At 39.8% G+C, this 26567-nt stretch overlaps 1 protein-coding gene across 2 annotated transcripts in view; it reads right to left on the bottom strand.

The window, feature by feature from the left end:
- The window catches only part of FAM81B (family with sequence similarity 81 member B), a 54981-nt gene extending 43103 nt beyond the window's left edge, over positions 1-11878 (bottom strand). Inside the window, exons 1-3 of one of the 2 annotated variants that reach the window (XM_047865381.1) lie at positions 11752-11878; positions 10989-11086; positions 7335-7399 (exon numbers count right to left, since the gene is read on the bottom strand). In XM_047865381.1, coding sequence (XP_047721337.1) covers positions 7335-7399; positions 10989-11086; positions 11752-11761 — 173 coding nt within the window. In that variant the 5' untranslated portion in view covers positions 11762-11878. The remainder of the gene's footprint in view (positions 1-7334; positions 7400-10988; positions 11087-11751) is intronic. The other variant, XM_047865390.1, reaches the window with a different exon arrangement.
- Between the last annotated feature and the right edge of the window lie 14689 nt (positions 11879-26567).

Raw genomic sequence — 26567 nt, 5'->3', positions numbered from 1 at the left:
GGTCACTCTAATTTTCAGTAAATAAAACAAAAAAAAAGAAAGCACTGTTTTATTAGTGTATTGTATCGGTGGGACTTACATCTAAATTTAACTGTGAGAGGAAAGAAATGACTGAATATTCCAGACTAGTCCAGATGGAGTTACTAAGCACAGGAGAAAGAATTCCCAGGGGGCCTTTTCAGAGAGATATTTGGGCTTTACATAAATCATTGATTATGTAGCTGACAACTGAATCTGAACAGATTTTCCACAAACTCTGAGTTCTGTTTCTCTGTGATTCGGTGTGACTTGTACCAGCTGTGCTGTTGCTGGCAGAGGCATCCGTACCTAGAGCCTCTCACTTCTCTGCCTGTTCTGTTCTTGTGAATCGAGCACTAAATTTACTTAGGAGATTCTGATAACTATTTTGTCAGCCTGTAATACTCAAGATGCAGAAATTTGAAAATTTGAGTTCTTTTCTAGAAAAATGAAGAGTATAACTGAAAAAAATTTTCATTTTTGGGAGATCTTCTATGCCTAGTTCCATTCTCAGTGCATACAGTCCTGCAACACACACAACACACACACACGTGAAGTGAAATTTTAGAGAACATTTTGGTGCCTCACAAAAATAACCTGTAAGTTTATGGAACAATGAAATTGAAAAAAATATTTTCCGTAGTTTCTCTGTTGCTTATTTCTAACCACCCTGGCGAATGGATTTTGGCAGCTAGACAAGCCTCCATTGCTGGGTTTTACACAAGACTGAATGCTTTAGGATTGAGATGGAGGCAACTCCAGGTTCATGGGTACAGGTGGGGAAGAGGCAGACCAAAGCCAATAGGGTTGTGCCAGCATGAGGTCTGCCTAAAGGAGCCTGGAGGAGAGGACTCTAAATAAGGACATGGCCAAGAGAGACTGGAGAAGGAGACTGGTTGTAGATAATTTCTAGCAAACCAGTTATATGCTATATGAGGCAAACACTTTGTTAGTAAAATTTTCATTAAAATTACAGAATTAATGATGCACCTGTTGTGATTGGCTTCCTTGTGGGAGGCATTCAGTTGGCAAGTGTTCCAGAGTCTCTGTGTGAATGAGGGCATGATGAGTTATACTTATAGGCAAAGTGTATGTAAACTGCTCTAGCAAGTAGTTTTGATGATATTTGGAGTTCTTACAGGATTTGTAGTTATTTTGTGACACTTTTCCATATTGCCTTGCTATTTTGGGGATGTACATGTTATTTATGTCAGTCTCCCGGGTAAAGAATACCGTATTTGGAGTCAGAAGACCAGGGTTCAAGGGCTGTCTTTGCCACTTATTATCTTTAACCTTTCTTAGGTTGTCCAGAGGAGAGATCTTTGTGTCCTGTGGAGATCATGACTCCTGCCCTACCAATTGACTGAAGGATATCAATTTACTTAATGTACTTGAAGTGCTTTGCAACATCTATAAGTGTCATATACAAATGTTCTTACCATAATTATTAGTAATTATTAGATGGAATCATGGGCTGAATTGTATCCCCACAAGGAGATATGTTGAAGTCCTAATTCTTAGTACCTCAAAATGTGATCTTATTTGGAAGTAAGGTCATTGCAGATGTAATTAGTTAAGATGAGGTCATAGGGGGGAGCGTGGGGCCATAATCCAATATGACTGATGCCCTTATAAGAAAATGGCTATGTAAAAATGGAGACATATGGAGAATACCATGTGAAATGGTGGTAGAAATTGAAGTGATGTATCTAGAAGTCAAGGAACACCGGCAATCACCAGCTGTCACCAGAAGCTAAGAGAGAGGAATGAAAAAGATTCTTCCTCAGAGTCCTCAGAAAAAAACCAACCCTGATGACACCTTGGTTTTAGACTTCTAACCTCTAGAAATGTGAGGCAATAAATATCTGTTGTTTTAACCTTCCCAGTTTATGATACTGTGTTATGGAAGCCCTAGGAAACTAATACAGATGGTAAGTTATTTAAGGGGAGTTCCTAGCCATGGAGAAATGTAAGGAATTTATTATTACACAGTCTTATTTTTATATAATGCTCATAGTTTACATGTCATTTAAACAATTTTTTAAGTTTATTTATTTATTTTTGAGAGAGAGATAGAGAGGACAAGTTGGGGAGGGGCAGAGAGAAGGAGAGACACAATCCCAAGCAGTTTCCGCACCATCAGCACAGAGCCCGATGGGGGGCTTGCTCTCACGAACTGTGAGATCATGACCTGAGCTGAGATCAAGAGTTGGATGCTTAACAGACTGTGCCACTCAGGTGCCCCTGACGTGTCATTTTTATATACATCATTTCATTTCATCCCCACAACTACCCCCATGGCATAGGTAAAATTTTTCTCAATTCAGATGGAAACTGAGACTTGGAGATTGTCAGTCACTCAGCTGGGAAATATTTTAATTTGCTTCTTTGACTCTTTCCTACATCACAGCAGCTTTGCTTAGACTACTTAGTAGCTCTTCCTGTTATATTGTGTTACCTCAGAATATATTATGTAATTACCAGTTACCTTTCCTCTGCTTGGCTCACATCTCATGTGGAATCCTAAGGATCCTCACTGAAGCCCAGAGGCTGGAGGGGCTCCCTCTCTGCTCTAGAGAACTGAGTCTGGCTCAACCTGACCTCAGTGCATTTCTCAGACTTGAGCAGAAGCTCATAGGTGTGGCGGGAATCCAGGGGGCATCCTGGGGTGGGAGGGACTGAACTTCATCTGGGCAGGCCCTGCCTTGAGCAATATGTGGGTGTTGTGGGTTGTGCCCAATTCCTGTAGCTGTGTCCACCCACAGCCAGAGTCTTGCCCATCACAGGTTGTGGGGCAGGCAGTGAGAAGATGCTAGAGAGGAATAAGAGACTGCACTGTGGCTGATGGCAGCACCTCCCAGGCACAGCTAGGATGCTGTGAGTCCAGGTTGGCCACTCCTCCCAGAGGGGCCCTAGTGGAGGAAGACCAGAAATCTATGGTTGAATCACATCTTCTATGGTCCAGGGATGGGCTGGAGGTTAAATGTCTGTGTGTGTGTGTGTGTGTGTGTGTGTGTGTCTTGAGGGGATAGCTGGCAGGGAATGTGGATAGAGGGGTGGTTAAGAAAACAGGCTTTGGAATAACTTAGACATAGATTTCTGGATTAGAATCTTGGTTCTGTCATAGTATTATGTGCACTTGGACAAATATTTGACTCCTTTGAACCCCAGGGTCTCCATATTTAAAATAGTGACACTATGCCGCTGTTAGGGTTATTGAGAGGATTAAATGAGAAGATTAACATGGACTAAGAACTGGACTCTTTAACAACAAATATGGTCAGTGAGACCAGGGAGTTGTGCAGGGTGTAAGAGGGTTTTCCAGATCATAAAAAACCTTGCTAATGAACCCAGAGTGCCCCATGTATCCCTTCCTTCCCAAGCTGCCCAGACTGTTTTGAGCTTTCTCACCTGGGAGCTGGTTGCCCTCAATGATGGATATGATGTTGCAAAACAAAACCAGAAAGTCCTCCAACCTAACATGACCTATCCCATAGAAAGCTCAACCAACAGTGTTTTGTCTTCCTTTCTTGTGTACTGTAATGTGAAATATCTATCATCATCTTGTACCAAGCAAAGCAATGCATCACAATACAATAAAATGTCTGCCATGGTAGTAAGAGAAAACCTTGAAAATAAATACTTCACAGGCCCTGAATGCCATATCCTACTCACAAGGAGAAATCATCAATCATGTATGCTTTTGCCTATTTCACTTAGAGTTTTATGTATCCCAATTTTAAATACCATTCTTTGGTTGTCAGCCAGACCCCTCATCTTCCCAAACTGTACTCCTGAGAGAATTTCTGAGATATGTACTGGACAACTTCTCCATAACAAACAACTTCATTTCCCTGGCCCAGGGGGCATGGTGGTTCAAGTTTATACTTCCCTATTTTTTTTATTCCAGCCATCTTTGCCCCCTTGCCTTTTCAGCCACACCTCGGGAAGGTTCCTGCCTTGGAAACGTTACTCTTCCCATACATGTCCACATGGCCAACTCCCTCATCTCCTAGTTTTTGCTCACATCTGATGTCTCAGTGAGGCCTGCCCTGACAGGCTATCTAACAATATGTGTCCCTTCCTTCTGCTAGAATGGAATCCCCATGAGGGTAGGGATCTTTGTCTGTTTTGTTTGCTAATGACTACCTAAGTGCCTAACATAATGCCCAGCACATAATAAATGCTCAGTAAGTATTTGTTAAGTGCATAAAAGGTAATAACCAGTTTTAGAAGACCAAAGAATTTGAGGGATGGAAGAGACCTTAGAAATTATTGATTCAGTGTTAAGAATTTTTTTCCAGCAGTCAGTTGAAGAAAAATAAAAAGAGATTTATAGGCAGAATTTGTTTTTTATTCAAAATTAAATCCCAAGGGGTAATAGTCCATGTTCTTAAATCTTAGCCATTTGCCTTATTACATAAAAGAATGCTTATGAGAAATTATGGCCAGAGTTGAGAAAGTAGCACATAGAGGCAGCTTTCTGAGCTGCATCCTGGAAGTGAAATCTGGATTTGATTTTGAACACAGACAGCCCTTGGGACTCAGGCTGCTCATCATCACTTAAAACTCCACCCCATTTTAGAGAAGAGGCAGAGATTGCCCACAAAGAAAAGGCATTTCCTTTTTCTCAAGGTCCCATAGCTAATTAATTAGAGGCAGATTCAAGAGCGGACCTGAGGCGCCTGGCCTCAATGCGGTGATCCTTCCACCAGCAGGGACAAAAAGAAGAAAAAGAAAAAAAAGGCTTTGGTGCTTTCCTGTTCAATGAAGCTTAAATGAGCATTGGCCACACTGCCACTGTGAATCCACGAACACATTGTGGAAATCAGAATTATTTACTGCCTTTAATATAATGTCACCGTACTTGTCCTATAAATGATTGCAAGCATTCCGCCTCCCCCTGTTCCATGGATTATTAATATGACCTAATATTTAACAAGTACTATAATGTGTGGGTGTTGTTCCAACTGCTTGAGGCTGGGAAGAGCCTTGTCAGTGCTTGGTCTGCCAGGTCTTTTAATGTGCATGTCTCTAGACAAACCTTTTTCATAGGGTATGTATCACCCATTTTATTGCTCATTCTCACTTTTTTGGGGCTGTTATTATTGGTTTTGTTGTTTTTTTTTTTTTCAGTATTTCCTATAAATATTCCCATATAGATTTATAAGGCAGAACCTCTGAGAATATGTAATATAGATTCTGGTAGCTTAAGTTCATAATGACTTTTGCTTCTGTTATTACCCTCTCTGCATATCAATAAATCTGTTGTTACTCGATGAATACTATGACTTGAAGGATGAAGCTATTTTTTGAATTGTTTTTTATGTTTATGTTTTTGGAGTTAGCATGTCAGTTTGAAGTACCTTCACTGATTATTGAAATGCCTGTGTGCCACCTTGCTTTTCCAGTTAATCAGCTACCCAGGAGTCTACTGCATGAAGCAGAGTCTTAAAGATTCGGCTGTTCCACTAGACTCTCCATTCAGTCTGTCCACTATGGTTCTGAAGGAATCAATATCCAATACTCCGTGATAGGCTACGACTGTAGGGGGGGGAGATCAGAAAGCATAATATCCTATAGTCCCTGCATTTCGGGAGCTTGCAGCCTGCTCTGGGAGATTAGAGGGGAAAGATCAAAACAAAACAAAACAAAACAAAACAAAACAAAACAAAACAACCCAACCATCTTAGGTGGTACCTAGGAGTTACCTTGGCTTAGACCGCAAGAGAGTGGTTTTGGAAGAGATCAAGGGAGAAATGAATGTTGGCACCAGATAATCTTCATTATACTTTTGCTTTGAATTACATAATATTTCTCCCCTTTTGTCTTAATTTTAGTTTCTCTGGAATCCAAGAAAGGGCAAAAATTTCCTTGAATTTCTTTGTAGGTTTGTCATTGTCTTCCAGGAATTTGTTCTGTCATCTCCTGGTATGTAGGTCAGCAGCCTGGGCTAAAGAAATCCACTTGGGTTCATACTGGAATTTGACAGATCAGAAGAATGAATTCTATTTTCTATTTGTCATGTGTAGATTCAAGTAAGAATAAGTCTCCCATTCCTCCTTGGATGGCAAGTGTAGCTAATATGTCCCTGTAAAGTAATTATTTTTATGCACACCACAATCATTGTCTTTAGCTCAGAAAAAATGTCACCTGTCCAAATACTGTATTTTTAAACATTAAAAAATCCTTTTCCCTTGTTTGGTTTCATTTTCCCTTGATTATGACCTTATTGTCACATAAACAAGTACAAGTTATGGGCAACATGAAAAGAGGGGCTGAAATATCGTGGTTGAACTCTGTGTGGTGTGTTCATTCGATTGGCAACGGATCAGGGAAATCCTTCATGTGAACAGACTGTGATAAAAAATCAGTGAATTTAAAATGTTTGTCATCTTCAAAAATTGTATATCATCTTCATTGTTAAAGGTAATTTAAAAAAATGAAAATTCAGTATTTAGACTTTTCTCATGTTGTTTGATCATTTCTTTTGTTTGATAATTTTTCTTCTTTGTCATAATGTATATTTTACGACCAGAATTTTTAAAAAACTATAGTGGGTTCTAAGAGCTTCTAATCAAACCTCTTCATTTGGCAAATGAAAGAACCAAAGCAAAGACACATGATGGGCCTGACTGAGGTCATACAGACAATTAGTGCAAGTCCCGAGACTAAATCCCAAGTGTCCAAAAAGCATTAATTGTTGCATCAGACCAAATCTCCTGACATACAAAATAGAAAACAATTCAAACAAATATGTGTCACCTCTGTGATCCCACCTTTACAAACTAGAGTTCTAGTATCTTTTGGACATTGCACTTTCATTAATAATATGTCCTATTTCCAAGTCCCCAGAGCAGACCCTCTTCTGCAGTCCTTCCCTGGATGAGCTCCAGGTGTGGCACTGGACAGCAGAAATAAAATTTTCTGATGATTAATTTAACATACTTACAAATTCTCTGAGTTTTAATAATGGAATTGTTAATAGATTTATTGGTTTACTTTGAAAGTCGTAGGTACCTGTATTGATCTTTTCATGTCACTCGTTGTGTGGCATTATTCATAATCTATAGGAACCTATGGAAGTTATTTAAAGAGGAGGCTTTAAATAAATTAATAAAATAAAACTGGCTTGTTTTCTGAATCAGAAAGGAATAGCATAGAGAGGTTCATCTTCTGACATGATTTAATACGTCTCTTCTGAATGAAGAGAACTAGTTTAGATGAACTCAAACATCTCATTCAGGCACTTGAATCTCTAGCTGAATCATTAAATATAGTAAGTAGTTAAAACACGTTGTAATTTACCAACTTACCTGTCAACATATTCAACTAGATCCGTAGAATTCTTAGCTGACATTGCGGCTGGAGATAATCTTACCTAAAATAAAGGTCACGGGTTTAAAATGTATCATCATCTACTTTATACGGAAGTCTTATCCATATTATTTTTATATAAATATTTTAGTTTTAAACAAAATATATACCATAGACTATCAGCCCAGTTAAACTCGCACATGCTCCATCTGTGTTTCTGGAGACTAAAACCAAAGTCAAGTTCTGGAAAGATACTAGAGAGCTGCATTTCATTGATTGGTATCACAGTCAGAAAAAAACTTTTTAGACAAGTCAAACCATGGATTATTCTTAGAAAATTTTTAAAGTGAAATATCCAGTGATTATTGGCTGAGTTACTAAAGAAGTTCTCACAGAGTAAATTATCCCATCATACCAATTTCTGCAGGGAATCACCTAATTTTCACAAACAAACTCCAAAACTAGAAATCTGGTCTATCCAGATAATTTTGTTTTCTAGGAAACCTGGATGTCAGATTATTATAGTCAATGAGAAATAAAAGTAGAGCACAGTTATGTACATTACTTACTAGTATTAAATAGAGCTGACTGTATGAACACTTAACTAATTCAATAACATGGTGCTACTAGAAAGAAAGTTCCACTGCATCAAAGTTCATAATATTGCAGCATTTCTGGGAGGAGAGAGTTCACCAAATGCACTCATTGTTTGGCATATGCTAAAACTGTTTTAAACTCTAATGTTCTTTATTTTTAAGATTAAAAACAGGACACAGATTTATGTTAATTTTGATAGCCCGTCACTGAACTGGACTCAATAGGGAGAGTATGAGTAGTATTCCACCTCTGCTTAAAACTTAAACAAAATATTTTCCTGGGATATTTTGTCTTGGTTTATATTATTGTATACTGTAATGGTGAGCAGAGTAAAATTTAAGACCTACATACAGGAATCATTCGTTTTGCAAATGCCTAAGGAATTACCACGTCTTACTTCTTGATGTAGGGCCTAAGAGACTTAATTGGAAAGCTCTCCCCTCCAATAAAACTTAAAAAAAAAAAAAAAAAGAAAAAAGAAAAAGAAAGAAATGTATTATCAAGGAAGCTAATAAAGAATCCTGACAATAGGCTCTCCTGACCCTGCTGACTTGATATTGGTCAACCAGCACAGGCTCGAGGATGCTCAGAATGGAGCCAGTGATCGCCATGATAGTGCTGTAGGCCCTGCCTCCCCTTTGCTGACTGGAGTCTGCAATGGGTCTGATGGCCTGAAGCTGAGTCTTCCCCTAGAGGATGTATATACACTGATTCACAGGGCACTCATGTATCCATGTTATGGAAACCATCCTAACTCCCTAGAGAACATGACTGGCCTTCTGCCCTGGTTTGTGTTTTGACGCCAGTTTTGAGCTGGAACAGCGCTGGGTCCTGGGCTCCCGACCTGTGCCAGCTCTTCCTTTCTCACCTTGCCATGGCTGTCCTGGCCTGTGTGAGGGAGTCTGTGGTATTTCCTCAGCAACTGGCTGGTCCTGGGCCTTACATCTTTGGCACCTAGTAGTTCTTTCATTCCCTTTTGTGGGATGAAAGAGTCTGTGACTATTGTGTCCAAGGACACTAAATTACTGGTCTATTGTTTCCTTCCCCCTTCTCAAGTGAAACAATTGGATATATATCTTTTACTTTTATATTATTAATTTTTAAGTCTTATTTTGAAAACTGTAAATAGCATCCTCTTAACACAACTCACATACTTTTAAAGTAATAAATGTTAAACCTGATAATGGAGGAGAATTTGGGAAAATATAGAAAAGTAAAAGTTACAGAAAAAAGAAATCTTATTGTAATTGTACTACTTACATAGAGCAAAAGTCATTACCATTGTGACATATGTTTCCTCTTTCTTCTCTGCAATTTTTGATGTATCTAAGGTAATATGTAAATTTCTATATCTTTGGTAATTGAATATAAGAGTCAGCTCTGTTTCATCCCTATTTCTACAAGCAAGAATGTAATTATATTAACAATTCTCAGGAACAACATGGGATTTTTTATGTGTGTCAGTTTTCATCGGCTTTATAAGAATACCTTAAAATGCTATGATCCTTTATGGCTTAATGGCCTAAAAAATACTTTCACATAGGGGCGCCTGGGTGGTTCAGTGGGTTGAGCATCCGACTTCGGCTCAGGTCATGATCTCACGGTTCGTGGGTTCAGGCCCCATGTCAGGCTCTGTGCCGACAGCTCAGGGCCTGGAGCCTGCTTCGGATTCTGTGTCTCCCTCTCTCTCTGCTACTCCCCTGCTCACACTCTGTCTCTCTCTCAAAAATAAATAAAGATTAAAAAATTAAAAAAAAAACCTTTCACATATATGATGTCCTATAAGGTGGGAATCGTAGTTACTGAGATCCTACTTCATCACAGAAAAATTTAAGATGATTATTGTTTTTTTAAGTTTATTTATTTTGAGAGAGAGAGAGAGAGAGAGAGACAGTGTGAGAGAGTGTGACTGGGGGAGGGGCAGGGAGAGAAGGAAGGAGAGACTGATAATCTCAAGCAGGCTCCACAAGGAGCCCCACATAGGTCTCAAACTCATGAACCCATGAGATCATGACCTGAGCCCAAACCAAGAGTCGGACCCTTGAACAACTGAGCTACCCAGGCATCCCTAAGATGATTTTTTTTTTTAATTTTTTTTTCAACGTTTTTATTTATTTTTGGGACAGAGAGAGACAGAGCATGAACGGGGGAGGGGCAGAGAGAGAGGGAGACACAGAATCGGAAACAGGCTCCAGGCTCTGAGCCATCAGCCCAGAGCCTGACGCGGGGCTCGAACTCACGGACCGCGAGATCGTGACCTGGCTGAAGTCGGATGCTTAACCGACTGCGCCACCCAGGCGCCCCCCTAAGATGATTATTTTTATAGGTGACGAATGTGAGGATTAGAGAAATAGTGGACTTGCTCAAGATCCTCTAGATGATGATAATAATTATATTACAGCTATTGATGGAGTCCCTTTTACTTGCTAAGCCCTTTTTCTTAGGGCTCATTCAAATCTCACATCTTTGTATGTTAGGCCTAATTAGCCCATTTTGTAGAAGAGGAAACAGAGAAGTTAAGTAACTGCTAAAAGTCACACAGCCTGGGTATGGTACAGCCATCAGATACCAAAGATCAATGCTTAATATTGATATTGTGCTAGCTTTCCAGTGCTCTTTCTATCACAAGAGGCTTCATCCACTGATGAGGGCTAAAACTACTGCTTCTTTGAATGTTCTTTTTCATTAATGACAAGTACCAATAAAAGAAACCTATTTAGCTCTTCTCTTTTTCATGTTAGAGATAAAGTCTGTATCTCGAATTTATCATAGTTTCTTTTGAATCTTTATAAAAAATAATTGTCAAATTTTGTTAACACCTAGCCCTGCCTGTTAAAAGTCAGTCCAATGAATGTATCCACAAATTAAGCCCCTTTTCTTTTCAGCTTGTGCTGTCATCAGTCACTTTGTAAAAAGCAGAACAAATAAGAAATATAGGTAGAGTGAAAAGAAAAACAACTCTTCTAGGACCCCTTAGAACTCTCTGAATAACGCTAAGCTTTAAAGAAGCTGAACAAAATATTCTATTTTTACTATGAATGTCTAAAAGTACTTGCTTTCTTTTCTTGGTCACTGACTGAGCCAGGAAGGTGGCCATCAGGTTCATTCCGCTGTTCCTCTGCAGTCGGAGAGGCATTTTTGTTTACATCTGTATCTAGGCAACCAGAATGCTGAATTAGATCAGGAACTAAGGCAAGTGAATTTTTGCAGTGGTATTAATCTTCTCTTTAAAATTAAGGGCAGTTTCTGTACCTATGGCAAAAGTTCAGGGAGGCTTCTTTTTTTTTTTAATGTTTATTTATTTTTGAGACACAAAGAGACAGAGCTCTAGCCAGGGAGGAGCAGAGAGAGAGGGGGAGACACAGAATTTGAAATAGGCTTAGGCTCTGAGCTGTCAGCACACAGCCTGATGCAGGGCTTAAACCCACTAATGGTGAGATCATGACCTGAACTGAAGTCGGCAGCTTAACCAACTGAGCCACACAGGTGCCCCAAGGGATGCTTCTAATTGGTTTTACACCCTCCTCTTCTGTCCTCCCCTACATCATTTCTTCACCAGGCCCCCATCACACCCATAGTCAGCTACAAAAATTTATCATCCCAGGTACTTCCATTAGACATTTAGGAAATTTTGTTGAGACACACTTATTTAGATCAAACTGTTATGAAATAATGGGAAAAGATTTCTCACACTATTGTGCCCAAGCCACCCAAGGATCTTCCTTGGGATTTATTACCTTGCTTATATGTAATAAGAAATATAAGTAAGGTAGTAAAGAATGAGAATTTAGAGACCTTGGGTAATCATGGGTTAAATACCTGCACTCATGATGCTTGATTTCCTGGCTTTATTTTTTGCTGATTTGATTTTTTTTTTTTAAAGGGAGCAGAACTTTTTGTTTTGTCTTTCAGAAAGCCAGAGCACTAAGGAAACTGGATTACAATCTGACTAATGTCTTTATGTTTCCAGGGCATCTTCCCGGTGTGGCTCAGTAGCATTGTGACTGCAGGAAGGATCTGTGATGTCAATGGGGTTGACCCCCACACTTTAAGTCAAGCCCCCAGGGATTCAGAGCTTCAAGGGTTTTCAGTTAGTGCTCATTGTCATAAAATCACTAGGTCCTTCACCTCTTGGTCTCATTGGATGGGAAGTGGTTATTTTTAGGCTGACATTCACACCTTCCCCTGATTTCACCTTCCCATTTGATGGAAGACCAGTTTTCATCAAATTAGATCGACAAAGAGAATGAACTGCTGCCATACTCCCCAGTCTTCCTCCAAGTGTACTCATTCAGGAAGCTAACTCTTGTAGGCCACTAGGGGGAGTCTCACAAAAAATGCAGCAATAATGACGGGAGTGGTAGGTCCTGGCTTTAAACAAATTAAAATCTTGAGTTTTTTTGTTTTTTGCTTTTTGTTTTTTTGTTTTTGTTTTTTTAATAAATAAAATCTTGAACTTTGGGTCTGTAGAGAAAATCTTGCTTGGGTACTTGGTCAACAAGATGTTGATTGTTTCAGCTCTGAAATATTCTCCTGAATTCTAAAATTGGAATGTGTACATTTTGGTAATACTACTTGGCCCTCATATACAGAAATTATATTATTGGTTGAATTACTTTTCAAATTATGGTGGCAGATTTGCCTTGTTCTGAGGACACATAATGTTCAGGATGCCAAATGACAAACTTAGATCCCACAGATAAATACTGCCTATGATTTTTTTGCTTCAGGGATATGTCTTCTAGTGCTTAGCCCTTAACACTTAGAAATACAGTATTTCATGGTTTGTAAGCTGTCCAAACAGCTCATTACACCATCCTAATCATCATTTTATCAAGCACCAAGGGAAATGGCACACCATGAGTGAGAGCCAATGGCTATGGATACCAATAGAGTGGGTTAGAACCCTGACTCCTCAACCAACTGGCTACTTGGGCAAAATGACTTCACTTTTTCAAGACTCAGTTTTCTCATCTGTGAAGTGAGTTAATAACATTGATCTCATAAGGTGGTTGAGGATTAAACACAATGATACACTTAAAGTACTCAGCTGAGTGCCAGACTGGGAATTCACTAAAAGGTAGCTATTATTAGTGATTATCTCTCAAGTTGGCAATTATCCAAGAAATAGATACAGGCTCTGTGTGAGAAAGGAAAACTGGATTTGACCTTGCTAAGAAACTTTTTGTGGTTCTCTCCCTCCTTAAATTCAGCTTTTAGTCGATAGCACTTGACTAGAAAAATGGACTCCAATGAAATAAGAATCTAATTTGTTTGTTCTCTAAATGGTTGCTTGGTTATTAACATAGCAGTGCAATAGGATATTTGTACCACTGGATTCCCACCTGACCAATGTGTACGTAAAATCCTTCCTAGAAGGCAGTAATCTTCTAAGGTCTATTCTAATCCAGGCCTACCGAGAGTAGAGCCCAAAAGCACAAAAACCAATAACGTTCAGTTTAGATCTTAAAACTTAAAAATGACATTATATTCTGATATAACTCTAAATATAGGCATAAAGAAATAATTGTGATGTGGTGGGCAGTTAAAGGGGTTGGTGAGTGTTGAGGGTCAGTGGAGACAACCACTGTGTGCTGTGCACGACACAACCCTAGGGGCATCTTTCATGCGATAAAACTAGATTTCCTATTTTTTACAAGTTTTCACATATATGTAAAGAAAATGTCTTCTCAGGGCACCTGGGTGGCTCAGTCAGTTAAGTGTCCGATTTTGGCTGAGGTCATGGTCTCGCGGTTTGTGAGTTCAAGGCCCGCATTCGGTTCTGTGCTGACAGCTCAGAGCCTAGAGCCTGCTTCGGATTCTGTGTCTCCCTCTCTCTCTGCCCCTCTCCCACTCACGCTTTGTCTCCTTCCCAAAAATAAACATTAAACAAATTTAAAGAAAATATCTTATTCTAACAAGCTCAGTATATCAGGACAATTTTCTAGTAATCTCTGTTGTGTTGAACATTTCACAGTTTAGAAGATGTTCCTCAGGTGCCATCTCTTGAATCCTCTGAGGAAGGCAGTGCAGACACGAATATCCCAGTTTTACAGATTAAAATACAAGGAGGTTCAGAGAGATTGACTCACATACGTGGATGGTGAAACCCTGACTGACCAGACCCCAGGGCGGCTAACACTTAGCCTTGTGTACAGCCCCCCTGTGATGATCATACTGGATTCTGCTAAGCTGTAAGTGTTGGACTTCCATTGTAAAGGGTGCTCAATGCAAAGGGAGTCCTTAATGCTCCCTCACAATTATATTGGATTTCCTCGCCACAGGACTCTCCTACTCTCCTAGATGACTCTCTTACCTTCCCTCTGTGCTCAAACTGCCATCGGCTGCTGCCATCCTCACTCTCGGCTCATGACCTTTCCTTTATATGTAATCAAGAAAACAAGTTATCGGAACAGAATTTTGATGAGCCCACATGCTACATCTACAGACCCACGTGCATCTCTGTCCAAAAATTTTGCTCTCGCTCCTCTTCCAGCGAATGAGCCATCTGTGTTCCTTGTTCAGGCCTATCCCCCAGTTGTCCTTAGGTCCTACTCCCTCTCAACTATTCAAGGACTGTCTTCCCATTTTGCTAGATCATTTCCATCAGGATACAAACACATTTCCCCCCTTCTATCTACCTTAAAACCAACCAACACCTTCTTTCAATCCTATATATCAACTACCACTCCCCCTACCTTTTGTGGACAGGAAAACTCTCTGAAAGTGTTTTTATTTTTCTCATTCTAATTTCTCTCTTTGATGTGGTCTAAATTGTGTGTCCCCTACTTCTTCTATCCCCTTCATATGTTGATGGCCTAACCTCAAATGTGACCCTCTATGGAGATAAGGACTTTAAGGTTAAATGAAGTCATAAGGGTGAGGTCCTAACCTAATAGGATTGATGGCCTTATAGGAATAGAAAGGAATCTCAACCTCTCTGTCTCTATCTGTCTTTGCGGGCGTAAACACACACACATACACACACAGGAAGGTGAGAACCCAATGAGAAGGTAGCTGTCTGCAAGCTAGGTAGAGGGGGTCCCCACTAGGAACTGAATCTGTTAACACCTTGATCTCGGACTTCCCAGCTTCCAGAACTATGAGAAATTAATTTCTGTCATTTATGCTACACAGATTATGATATTTTTCTATAGCAGCCTAAACAGATTAAGATCCTCTCGTATAACCAGAATCAGGCTTTCTGTCCCAGGTGACTTCCACTAAAACTGCCCTTGTCAGGGTCCCCTGTGATTCTCTGTTGTCTTTCCAGTGGTCAGCTGTCAGTCTTCCTGTCATTTGCCCCATCAGCAGCATTTAACAGAGTTGAGGGCTGTGTGTTCCTTACTTGGCTCCCCGGGCAACATGTCTCTCATCACCCTGCTATTCCTTCCCATGGGTTTCACATTCATCTCCCTGACCTCTGAACAGGTGATCAATGATTTCAGTTTTCTCGGAGGCTTCCTGAAGGTCCCATGTTCTGGGAATCCTCAGCCTTGGGAAAACCAGAATAGCTGGTCACCCTTCCTGTGAGTGTTGTGCCCCAGAGTTCAGTCCTTGCACTCCCACACTCACCACCTTAATGAGCTCAGCCAGTCTCATGGCTGTAAGCTGGTGATCCCTCAAATCTCTTCCCCCTCCCAAAGTTGCTCCCCGTACAGCCGTCCCTATTACAGTAAAATGGCACCAGGCTTTTTCTAGTTGCTCAGGCCTCAAACCTTGGAATTCTCCTTTACTTCTTTCTCTTTCTTTCATCCCCTATGTTTGTTGCACCTTAAAAATATATCCAGAATGGGTCACTTCTTGCTGCCTCCTCTGCTGCCACACTGGTCCAAGTTATCATTGTTTCTCCTTTGGACTATGCCAATGGCTTTCTAAAACCAATCTCCCTTCTGTCAATCAAACTTGCCACCCGTTAATTATTCTCAACGAAATAGCCAGTGATGTTTTCAAAGTTAAGACCAATCATGGAATTCGTCTGCTCAGAGTCCTTCAATAGTTTTCCATCTCATAACGGATGAAACCTGTGTTTAGATCTTGTGTCTACATGAATTTTCCTGCACTGTAGCAGTGCTAGGGGAGCTTTCTCCTCTGGAGACAACTGCCTCAGCTCCTAATTACCATCGGCACTCCCCCAAGGCCACACCACATCCTACTAGGAAGTCTCTCCTCAGGTGCCACCCATGAATTTGCTATCATTCCTACCTTGCCGTTTTTATCCGTCTGCTCCTCCTCCTTCCACTTGCCAGCAAGGCGCCGTTCTTCCTTCATCGGTTTTTCGTTACCCCTTCTGTCTCCCCTACCTCTGAACAAACAGCTTCTCCCCAGACACCTAATTGTAGCCAAGCTCTATGGTGAATTCCCACCTTGCTTAACTATGTTTCCTGCCTACAATTCCCTCTGCCCTTTGTCTGACTTTGGCTGATATCAGCCAAATGAGTTGACTAGTCAAATTAAGAAGTGCTCGACATTCAAATGTAGGAAGTTTGAGCATTACAATGACATAAAATGGCAAGGGAAAATATATACTCAGGAGAAGGGGACTCATCTTTGTATGTCTAGCACACATATTCATACGTATAAATAGAGTTTCAAACTAACAAGCAAAACACAACACCTAAGAATACTGACAAAATCCCACGTGGCTCATAATGCAGAACCAAGGTAGATAAAATAATAGTTCAAAGGCAATGACAAGTGAGGGCACCTGGGCGGCTCAGTTGGTTAAGCTTCTGACTCTTGATTTCGGCTCACATCATGATCTCACAGTTTGTGGGATCAAGCGCTGTGCTGGGCTCTGTGCTGAGCATGGAGCCTGCTTAAGATTCTCTCTCTCTCCCTCTGCTCCACCCCTGCTCTCTCTCTTGCACTCTCTCCCTGTAAACTAAAACAATAAAATAAAAGCATGAAAAGTTCTAAATAAAAAAGGCTATGACAATGTGGGTGAAGATTTATTGTGTTGCTGCCAGATATGGGAGCCATAAATTTTGGTGGAAGCAATAAAGGCTTTTGCTCATTGTTAAATTAAAGAATCTTTATGATACTGGCAGCAGGAATGTTTATTCTTGCTGCTCTAATCCCATGGCTTATTTTCCTTTTTTCTCAGCAAAAAAACTCTTTTGCTGTGGCAAATTTTCTTGCTCTGCCAGGGAGGCCCCGAGTGAGGCTTGTGGATGCAGCATTCTGCTCTAGAAAACTCACCTTGATGTCCCTGATGGTGCCAGCTCACCAGGAACAGGCTGTGGTGGGCCGCCCTCCCATGTGTGGCTCTAATGACCTCAAAGAGCTGATTTTTGTTGTCTAGTAAGACCAGTGTTCCCAACCATCCAGCCTAACATGAGCACCAGTGCTTCAAGGTGAACAGAAATGTCTGTTTGAAAAGCATATTAATAGAGTCTAATCCCAAAATCGATGAATGTATTTTTGGTTCTAGACATCCACACATTTAGCCAAATGGCTCTAGGACAGAATTTAATATTGCATGTGTTTGTCTCATCAACAGAAAGGGTAACAAAACCCATAAGAGAGTAGTTTTCCTGTGTTCTGGGAATACTTCTTTGCTCCGTCATTAAAGTATATAAGGTGAGTTCTGTACAAAACTCACCCCTGAGTGACCTCTGGGGCCCCCTCCTTCAGTATGGGTCACATTAAAAGCATCTCCTTGTGGTTGTGATGCCTAACCTTGTAAGAGTTTGGGCATCTTCCCTTTACTGTTAGAATGACTTATCTTGAAAAAATTATAGTAAACATAATTTTATCCAGTGCATTTTTTCTTATGAATTTGTGACCAGTTTTTCATAGGTATCTAAACAACTAGATCAAACTGGAAGGGGATAGGGAAAAGGTCAAACATTCACTGAATGCTGGGGCATCTGGGTGGCTCAGTAGGTTAAGCTTCCAGTTTAGCTCAGGTCATGATCTCATGGTTCATGAGTTTGAGTGCTGCTGTGGGCTCTGTGCCGACAGCCCACAGCCTGGAACTTGCTTCATGGATTTGGTATCTCCCTTTCTCTCTGCCTCTCCCCCGCTCATACTTTTTCTCTCTCAAAAATAAATGAAACATTAAGAAAATTTTTAAAAAATTCACTGAATGCTTACTACATGCAAGGCACTGTGTGTGCATTTATAAATATAGTTCAGTTAATTCTCAACCAAATGAGTATTATATCCCATTTTACAAGTGCAAATTGAGGAACTTTCTCAAAGTCACATAGCAGTGTTTCTGGTGAGAGTCTATGCTTTTTCCACATTGCCAATCTACTTATCTTTGAAGTCTCTCTATATCTTCTTCCTTTTCTGCCTCCTTTTTGGCATTACTTCTGCCCCTTGCTGGATACCTTGTATTTTAGACACTGAAGTTTTCTGCTGAATCCATTCAATCATTCATTGACTCGTTGATTCTGTAAGTCAGTCAGAGAAACATTCAAACATTGATTGGGTACCTCTAAGTACTTTTCTGGACACTGGGCATTCAGCAGTGAGCAAAACAAGAAAAAAAAATCTGCCCTTGCTGACTTTTTAAAAGGGAGGGTATAGTAAGTGTGATGAGTACAATTATCAAGAATTGCAAAAGTGAAGGCATGCTGACAGTTCAAAGGAAGGACACGCAGCAGCCTGCGGGAAAGGAGGGAACAGAAGACTTCTCAGAAGTGACATCTCAGGAGAGTCTTGTGGCCCTGTAGGAGTTGCCTCTATTGAATGGATGAAGTATGTTTCTGCTTGGCGAATGCCCATTCCCATGGCCAGGAGGGCAGAGTGTTGTGAATTGGGAGGGTTGATAATCAGGAGGCTGTGTAGGTGAGTAGAAGCCAGATTCTGAGGGATCTTGGATCTGTGTGGGCATTTGAGGAGTTTGGAATGTACCCTGTAGACAGAGAGCTGAGTGGTCACATAGTATTTACTTGAGGACTTTGGATGTGTTTAAATATAAGAACTCAGCCTGAAAAATTAATCAGTTTTTCTATTCAAACAAAATAGACCAAAAATAAACCTTAAAAATTTATTTTGTAAGAATTGGAGTATCTCTAATTATTTTTTTGTTTTAAACAGTCTATTCAATCTGTTCTTTAATATACACATATATACTTTTACATAAATGTGATAGAACATGGAAATGCAATAAAGGATTAATAGTCTGAATATGTAAAAATATATATTAAGGTATACAACAAGGAACACTTATAATCATCCCTTATGAAATAATCATTGAAAACAATCTTGTATACATTTTGATGTGTTTCTTTGTGGACATTTTTCTGTGAACACATACATATAATTATATGTGTATATGTATATAATTAGGTATATAATTGGCATATATGTATAATTTTATATTCTAGTTTTTTCATTCAGTCTTAATTATATGTATATTTTGACATGTTGCATGTTTTTACATATTTTTTGAAAAAAGGATTTTAAGGGTGTATAAGTATATTCTATGGCTATCATAATTTTCTTCTAACTGCTTTTTTAGTTTTGACATTTAGATTGTGGCCAACTTTTTTTAATGGAAGAAGTACTGCAATAATACTGTAAACAAAACCATTTTACGCATCTCTGATTGTTCTCTAGGAAAATAATGGAATATTTGTGAGGATCTTGATACACACTGTCAAATTGCCCTAAAAAGAGACTATTACGCTTTGTAAAGCAAACTGGAAATATGTCACAAGAGATGTAAAGTTTTTACACCCAAATGCAGAGACTGCCCATCTTAAAATATATTCTAGGGAAATATTCCAAAATACAGAAGAAGACTCACATATAAATACATTAGCCACAGTGATAACAAAATATTGGAACCAGCTGAATTGTCCAGCTCTGGGGATGCAAGAGTATTACTTTTGTCGGATTTAATTATGACAACCATAAAAACGTTTATTAACAATTATTTATGATTTGTAAAACATATACATTACAGTAGTTAAGTGGAAAACTGAGATACAAAATGTTATATATGGTTTGATTTCCACGATGTTAAGAAATATTCGAGACTAAATTTTATCAATGCTTTTTGGGAGGAAGAATTATGGATAATTTTTTTCTAGTTTACCATATTTTTATTTTGTTTTTAAATTTATTTATTTAAACTTTTTTTTTTTTTAGTTTATTTATTTATTTTGAGAGAGTGAGAATCCCAAGCAGGTTCTGCACTGTCAGCGTGGAGCCCAACGCGGGGCTTGAACTCACAGTGAGATTATGACCTGAGCTGAAATCAGGAGTCGGATGTTCAACTGACTGAGTCACCCAGGCATAGCTTTAAACTTATTTATTTAAATTCAAGTTACTTAACAGAGAGTGTATAGTATTGGTTTCAGGAGTAGAACTTAGTAATTCATCACTTGCATATAACACCCAGGGCTCATCCCAAGTGTCCTCCTTAATACCAATCACCCATTAGGCCATTCCCCTCCCACCTCCCCTCCAGCAACCCTCAGCTTATTCTCTGTATTTAAGAGTCCCTTATGCATTGCCTCCCTCTCTGTTTTTATCTTATGTTTCCTTCCCTTCCCCCCGACATTCATCTGTTTTGTTTCCTCACCATATTTTTATTAGTGAATTGTTTTTATATTTTAAAAAGTAAGGTAAATCTTCTGTTGTGCAATTGTGGGTTTTTTCCCTCCTAGATGTCCTTACCAATGTCAGTTTTTGGATAAAATTTCAGCTATAATTTCATTTTCTAATGGCATGAACCAATTTTAAGGTTTGCTTAAGAAGTCACACTAGAAATCACTGGAGCTTCCTAGCTGCAGACTGCTTTGAAGAGAGCAGGCTGAAAGTGGCTCTCCTTCCGAAATGCTTCCACAGACTGCACTTGACAGAGATGGATATGGGGTTTACAGTCAAGAATTCTCGTTGGGTTCCCGACTTGCCCAGTTTTCTGCATCTCTTAGAAAGTAGCAACAACAAAAGTTCTTGTCTGATCTATTATTGATTCGTGGAGAAGCAGGCAGGGAAGCACTTTCGGAGCAGAATGTTCAGCTGCAGGCTGAGAAAGCACTTTTCACTCCAAATCTCAGACTCTATTTCCATCAGTCAATAATCTCTTCTAGATTGTAGTTTGTTTTTATTTTTTAAGATGGACGAGAAAGTTATTTGATGTGACATAAAACTGGAAATGTTTTGAAGGGAGTTCACTAGGAGACTTTTAAAATTTTGCAAGAATTGAGGTCTGTGTAATTTTTTTTTTGTATTTTAAATTCAACTTCCACATATGTACATACATATGTATAATTTTACATAAGTACATGAATGATATGTATTTTACGTGGTCTTTTTTCTTTCCATTTTTGCTTCCTCCCTCTTCCAGTCTTCTTGCCAATGTGAGCTACCTACCATGTAGCCTTAGTACGACCTTTATAACTTCAGGATATATCAAGTAAGCTAAAACATTCCTTTCCCACTCAGATTTTTGGGTGAATGTTACACTTCAAATGTTAGCCATGTTTGAAAGTACTATGGCAATGTCTTCTCATTAGTAGTTAGTTCATGCTAAAACTATGCTGAGGGAAGTGTTATCTGATTTTATGTTAAGGATTTAAGATCTAAATGTTTTTTTCTGGCAAGTGAACAGATTCTTCTTTATGCTACTCCAATTTTAAAAATGTTCAAATAAATGTTCTATGGCTTATAAAATAAAAAATATTTCCTGTGGCCATTTCTGGGGAAGGGCACAAGGGAACTTTCTGGAGTGATAGAAATGTTCTATAATCTTGACCGTGGTGGTGATTACAGAAGTGTGTAGCATTTGTCAAACTCTATAGAACTATATGTTTAAAATATGTCCGTTATGGGTAAACTCCACATAAATAAAGTTTATTAGACAAAAGCATTTCTATTCACTGAAGCTGTGGTTTTAGAACTTGTTTGAAGACATTGTCATTTATCGCTACAGGCCTCCTCCCTCCCCCATCTGTGATGACATGTGGGTTTCAGATGATTAATTCTCTGTGACCATTTTAGGACTGGGGCGTGATCGAGAAGCAGAAGTGGCTTTTCAGGTGGCAGGGCACCACTCAAGGAAATGTCATCAGAGTTGTTTGCATCACAAACTCAGTCTGCCACAGAAACTGCTCTGCTCTGTCTTCTGCCAACAGAGTCTCCCAGGTGGTGGCGAAAGATGGAGAAGGAGGCAGTTCTTAATTTGGTGTCATGGAGACAGAGTCCAACTCTCTGTGTCAGTACTTCTTTCTCTTTCATTACTGCATCAAACACAGTTCAGGAAGAGTGATAGGTACAAGTTAATAAGACAAACAGTATTATTTCTGAGCCAAGCATCTCTCCAACTGCTTGTTGGGGTATCTCTTAAGGCAGTTTTGGGCTGAACTTAATTATGCTTTTTATTCGATTGTTTACTTTAATCATGGTGATGACTAAACTCGACTATAAGAAATGGCTAAAATACCCTTGGTTAGAAAGAGTAAAATTTAGATTATGAAATGGGCAAAGCAGATTATTTCCTTACTGCCCCCCCCCGCCCCAGCAACATTTGGCCTTATAATGGACACTGTTCTTGAAGTTGTCTGTTGTTGGGGAGACCCAGCCTTCCATCTGCATCTTGCTTCGTATTAAACAGTACAGAGCTGGTGTTCATGTGCACTCTTCATTTGTATTACTAAATCCCACAGAGGGTCTATTCATTCTGGCTTCACCCACAGCTGAGGCGGGCGCAGAGTAGTGTTCACCGGGGAGATCATATGGGGCTGGAAAAGGCAGAAGGTAGTGGAAGTGTGGCAGCGAGAGGGTCTGATGGGGAGCCAGCTGGGTAAGTCAGTGGGACGGAAGTGTCTGGGTGAACCTGTGACCTGTATGCGAAAGCACGCTATCTACCAAAATGTCTCCAGTCACCTCTGTCTCTACCTTTAAACCATGTTTCGTACTTACTTTTTGTATTCGCAAATTCAGTTTAAAAATGCAACTTTTAAGAAACAATGCAAATGTAATCTAATATTAGGTTTCTGACATTGAATAAGTGAACTTATGCAAATAACACTGAGTAAAACTGGACTAATTCAAATTTATTGTATAGAATCTGGGATAGCTTATGAGGGTTGAAGTTTTTGATAACTTTTTTTAGTAAACTCTTTTTAAAAAGCTCAAGAGTCTAAATGCTAATGGTATAAATAAAGTTGAAGAGGGAAATTGAAGATACTTATGAGGGAAACCTCACTACTTTGAAGAAAGTCAGAAGAATGGATTTACGTAAGTATGTCTGGTATGTATGTATGTATGTACATGTATTTATTTGCTTACTTATTTTAAAATCTCTTCAAAAAGTCCTTGGGAATTCTACTGGATAATTCTTTGTTAGCCTAGTTTGTTTAAGTAATAAATAAATACTACATAAATACAAGTGTATTGAATTACGAATAAACCTACATTTTCAATAAGGTAGTTTGAATGTATTCGAATTGAAAGAAGGAGAACAAAAGATGTTCACATTATAACATTAACATGTGTAATAATGGAGTGCCTGGGTGGCTCGGGTGGTTAAGCATCCTACTCTTGGTTTTGGTCAGGATCCTCTGGTCAGGATCTCATGGTTGGTGAGTTAGAGCTCTGTGTCAGGCTCTGTGCTGACAGCATGAAGCCCCCTTGGGATTCAATCTCTCTCTTTCTCTCTCTCTGCCCCTCCCCCACTTTTGTGCGCACGCGCGCTCTCTTTCAAAATATAAATAAATAAATAAATAAATGTGTAATAATGGAACTGAATAAATGATGAAAACTGCAGAAAGTCATCCAAATACCCAATAGGAGTTTGTCCTTAACATCTCTCGAGGTGACACACGCAAGTGGAAGGATCTGGAGTCTGACCCCACACTTGGTGGGAGGAATAGGGGACAATATGGCCCCAGACTATGTTTCAGTCCCTGCACGGGCCCTTCCCCTATTAGCTGAGTGTGGTGAGTATGCCTCTAGGTGGAGCAAACCAGTTTTTAGAGGGAAATGCCTCCATCATCTCCTGGGGAGCATGCCTACCAGTGCCCTGGCTTTGGACAGGAGAGGAAAAGCCAGTGAGGACTGGTTTGCTCCTGAGGGAGGAGAATCGCTGGGACGTGTGGGAGATTGAGAGAGTATCCAGGTGTGGACCATTTTGGGCTTGGGGTGACCTCTCCTTTGTTTGCAAATCTTTAGCCCTTTCTGATTCTTTAAATGCTGGGTGAGAATGGTGTTTTTGGTTGTTTGTTTTTGGAAGCCAGTGATCAGTCAGGGATTTGTGACTGGTTTACACTAGTGTAACAGAAATCCAAGCACTAACACTGGAGCTGGAAGTGAGAAATAAGGCCTGCAGATTTCACTTGATCCAATTTGTGACAAAAAACAACCTTTGTTGGGGGTAATGAATCCAGTCTTATGATGAAGCAAAACCATGAAAAGTAGGGCAGACAATGAAAACAATAGATCCTGGATGACTTCACAGAGTGCTGTCAAGCCTCTTTTGAAAACTTCCCAATTTTAAACTTCCAAGTTTTTTGAAACAATACAATCCCTTTATTTTATAAATCAGCTGGAATAGGGTTTTCTGTTACTTAAAGTAGATACATCCTAACTAATATAAGTAATAAAAAGAGTATTACTACCTTATGTGTAGATCATACTCTTTAGGTCTTAGGTCAGGAAGCTGTGACTCAGCCAAATAGTTCTAGAAGGAACCGTATCAGACCAGAAGAGTTTATCAACCCCACTGGTCACAAATAACAACTAGGTAGAAAGAACATAAGTATTCCTTTAATGAACTTGCCATCCATCCCAGGGACCATTTGATTGTGCTGACTTTATGCCCAGACTCAAGGGAGATAAAGTCTCCAGGTGATTCCCCTTATTAGAATGACTTACTAATAAGTCATATTATTAGTAAGGAAATAATAAAGTAGGACATTCTATGACCAAGACTTGAAGGACAAAAGGATAGAAAGAGGAGGCTCTAGGAACTGCTGGGAGGTGCTAAAAGGGAGGAGGGGGAGAGGAGAGGAGCCAGACTCCTCACTGGGTCTTTATCCTGGCTTCAGCTGCTTACTAGCTTCCTAGAGACAAGAGTAGGAATCACTAGAGAGGAGGTTCTGCTACCCTGACTCTGTGCTCCTATCAGGAAGGACTGCTGTCAAAGGTGCTTTAAGAACAGAGTGACCAATCCCAATTTGTCCAGGACTTTCCCAGTTTTTATCCTGAAAGTCCCGAATTTTGGAAAACCCCTCAGTGGTTGGTCACCCTAGAATCCTGTGGAATTTGAGGTGGGGCTAGAGGTTAGGGGCCTTGCAGGAAGTGGTGCTCTCTTGGACTCAATATTAGTACCAGGGCAGGATAAAGTCAGAGCAGTGGAAGCCAGTTTGGAAAGTATGTTTCATATAAGAGATTTACTTTTTTCTCATTTCAATTTGGATTCCAGGATTCCTTGATCCAGAGAAAGGACAGAGCTGTTACTACTAAGGTTCCCAATCACACTTAGATATCCGGAGGCCAACAGACCTGAATTCTTGTTCAGGGGACAGGGATAAAGGGATTAGAAATATGAGGTGCAGGGGGTTGGCAATAGAGGCCTGGCTATGGAGTAGGTTTCTTCTACCCCCCACCTCTGCCACAGTAGGAAGCTGGATGTTTACTTTCTTCTGACAGGAAGCAAAGCACATTCCTTATTTCCTGATGGAAGAAGCCATCACTTTTTGAAAACAAATATGGGAGAGGCAATTGAATTATGTTTAAAAAAATTCCACTGATTTCAATTCAAAATATGTGTACATGAGGGAAAGACACCAGGGGAAAAGTCTAAAGAGATAAAGTAGTGCCATGGCACACGTTAGGAACAGCTACCCGTCCCTTTGCAGGAATTAGAAAATAAGGCAATTACACGCTTTCATGACAGAAAACCCTTTCCAACACATGGGGTAAATATAGGCTGATGTAAATTCATAAAGAACAGAGCTGAAAGGGTAGAAGTATCTACAGAATTGTCAGTAAAACTGTGGAGGTAATGTTAGGGCAGGACATAAAAGAAGAGACAATTGACCTTTGATGCTGCCTTGGTGGATTCAAATTCTTCACTGGGACATTTATTTTTTATTTTTTTTTTTTTTTTCATCTTTTTTTTTTTTTTTTTAATTTTTTTTTTTTTTCAACGTTTATTTATTTTTGGGACAGAGAGATACAGAGCATGAACGGGCGAGGGGCAGAGAGAGAGGGAGACACAGAATCGGAAACAGGCTCCAGGCTCTGAGCCATCAGCCCAGAGCCCGACGTGGGGCTCGAACTCACGAACCGTGAGATCGTGACCTGGCTGAAGTCGGACGCTTAACCGACTGCGCCACCCAGGCGCCCCTTCACTGGGACATTTAATAGTTTGTTTTTTTTTTTTTTTTTTTTTTGGAAGAGTTCATGGTCAGATAAGCTTTGGGAGCCACCATTTGCCTCTCTACCCCTTCCCTTCTTCAGCAGGTAATTTAGCATGTTGAACGGCTCACCTTTGCTTAACCATTTCCAAAACTGTATAATTAGGTAATCTTGTTTTATTTTAAACTGAGAAACAGTTATTATCATCCTAGGGTAATTGTGAATCACAGAACACACTTTCAGAAATACTGCCTCAGAAAGTTTGTTTTTGAGACTAGTCCCCATAAAAAGCTCAGGAAGGAATTGCCTTG

This window comes from Prionailurus viverrinus, chromosome A1 (assembly GCF_022837055.1).
Source record: "Prionailurus viverrinus isolate Anna chromosome A1, UM_Priviv_1.0, whole genome shotgun sequence".
Taxonomy (NCBI): domain Eukaryota; kingdom Metazoa; phylum Chordata; class Mammalia; order Carnivora; family Felidae; genus Prionailurus; species Prionailurus viverrinus.
Note: the sequence above shows the minus strand (reverse complement) of the source record. Positions and strands in the feature narration are given on the sequence as shown.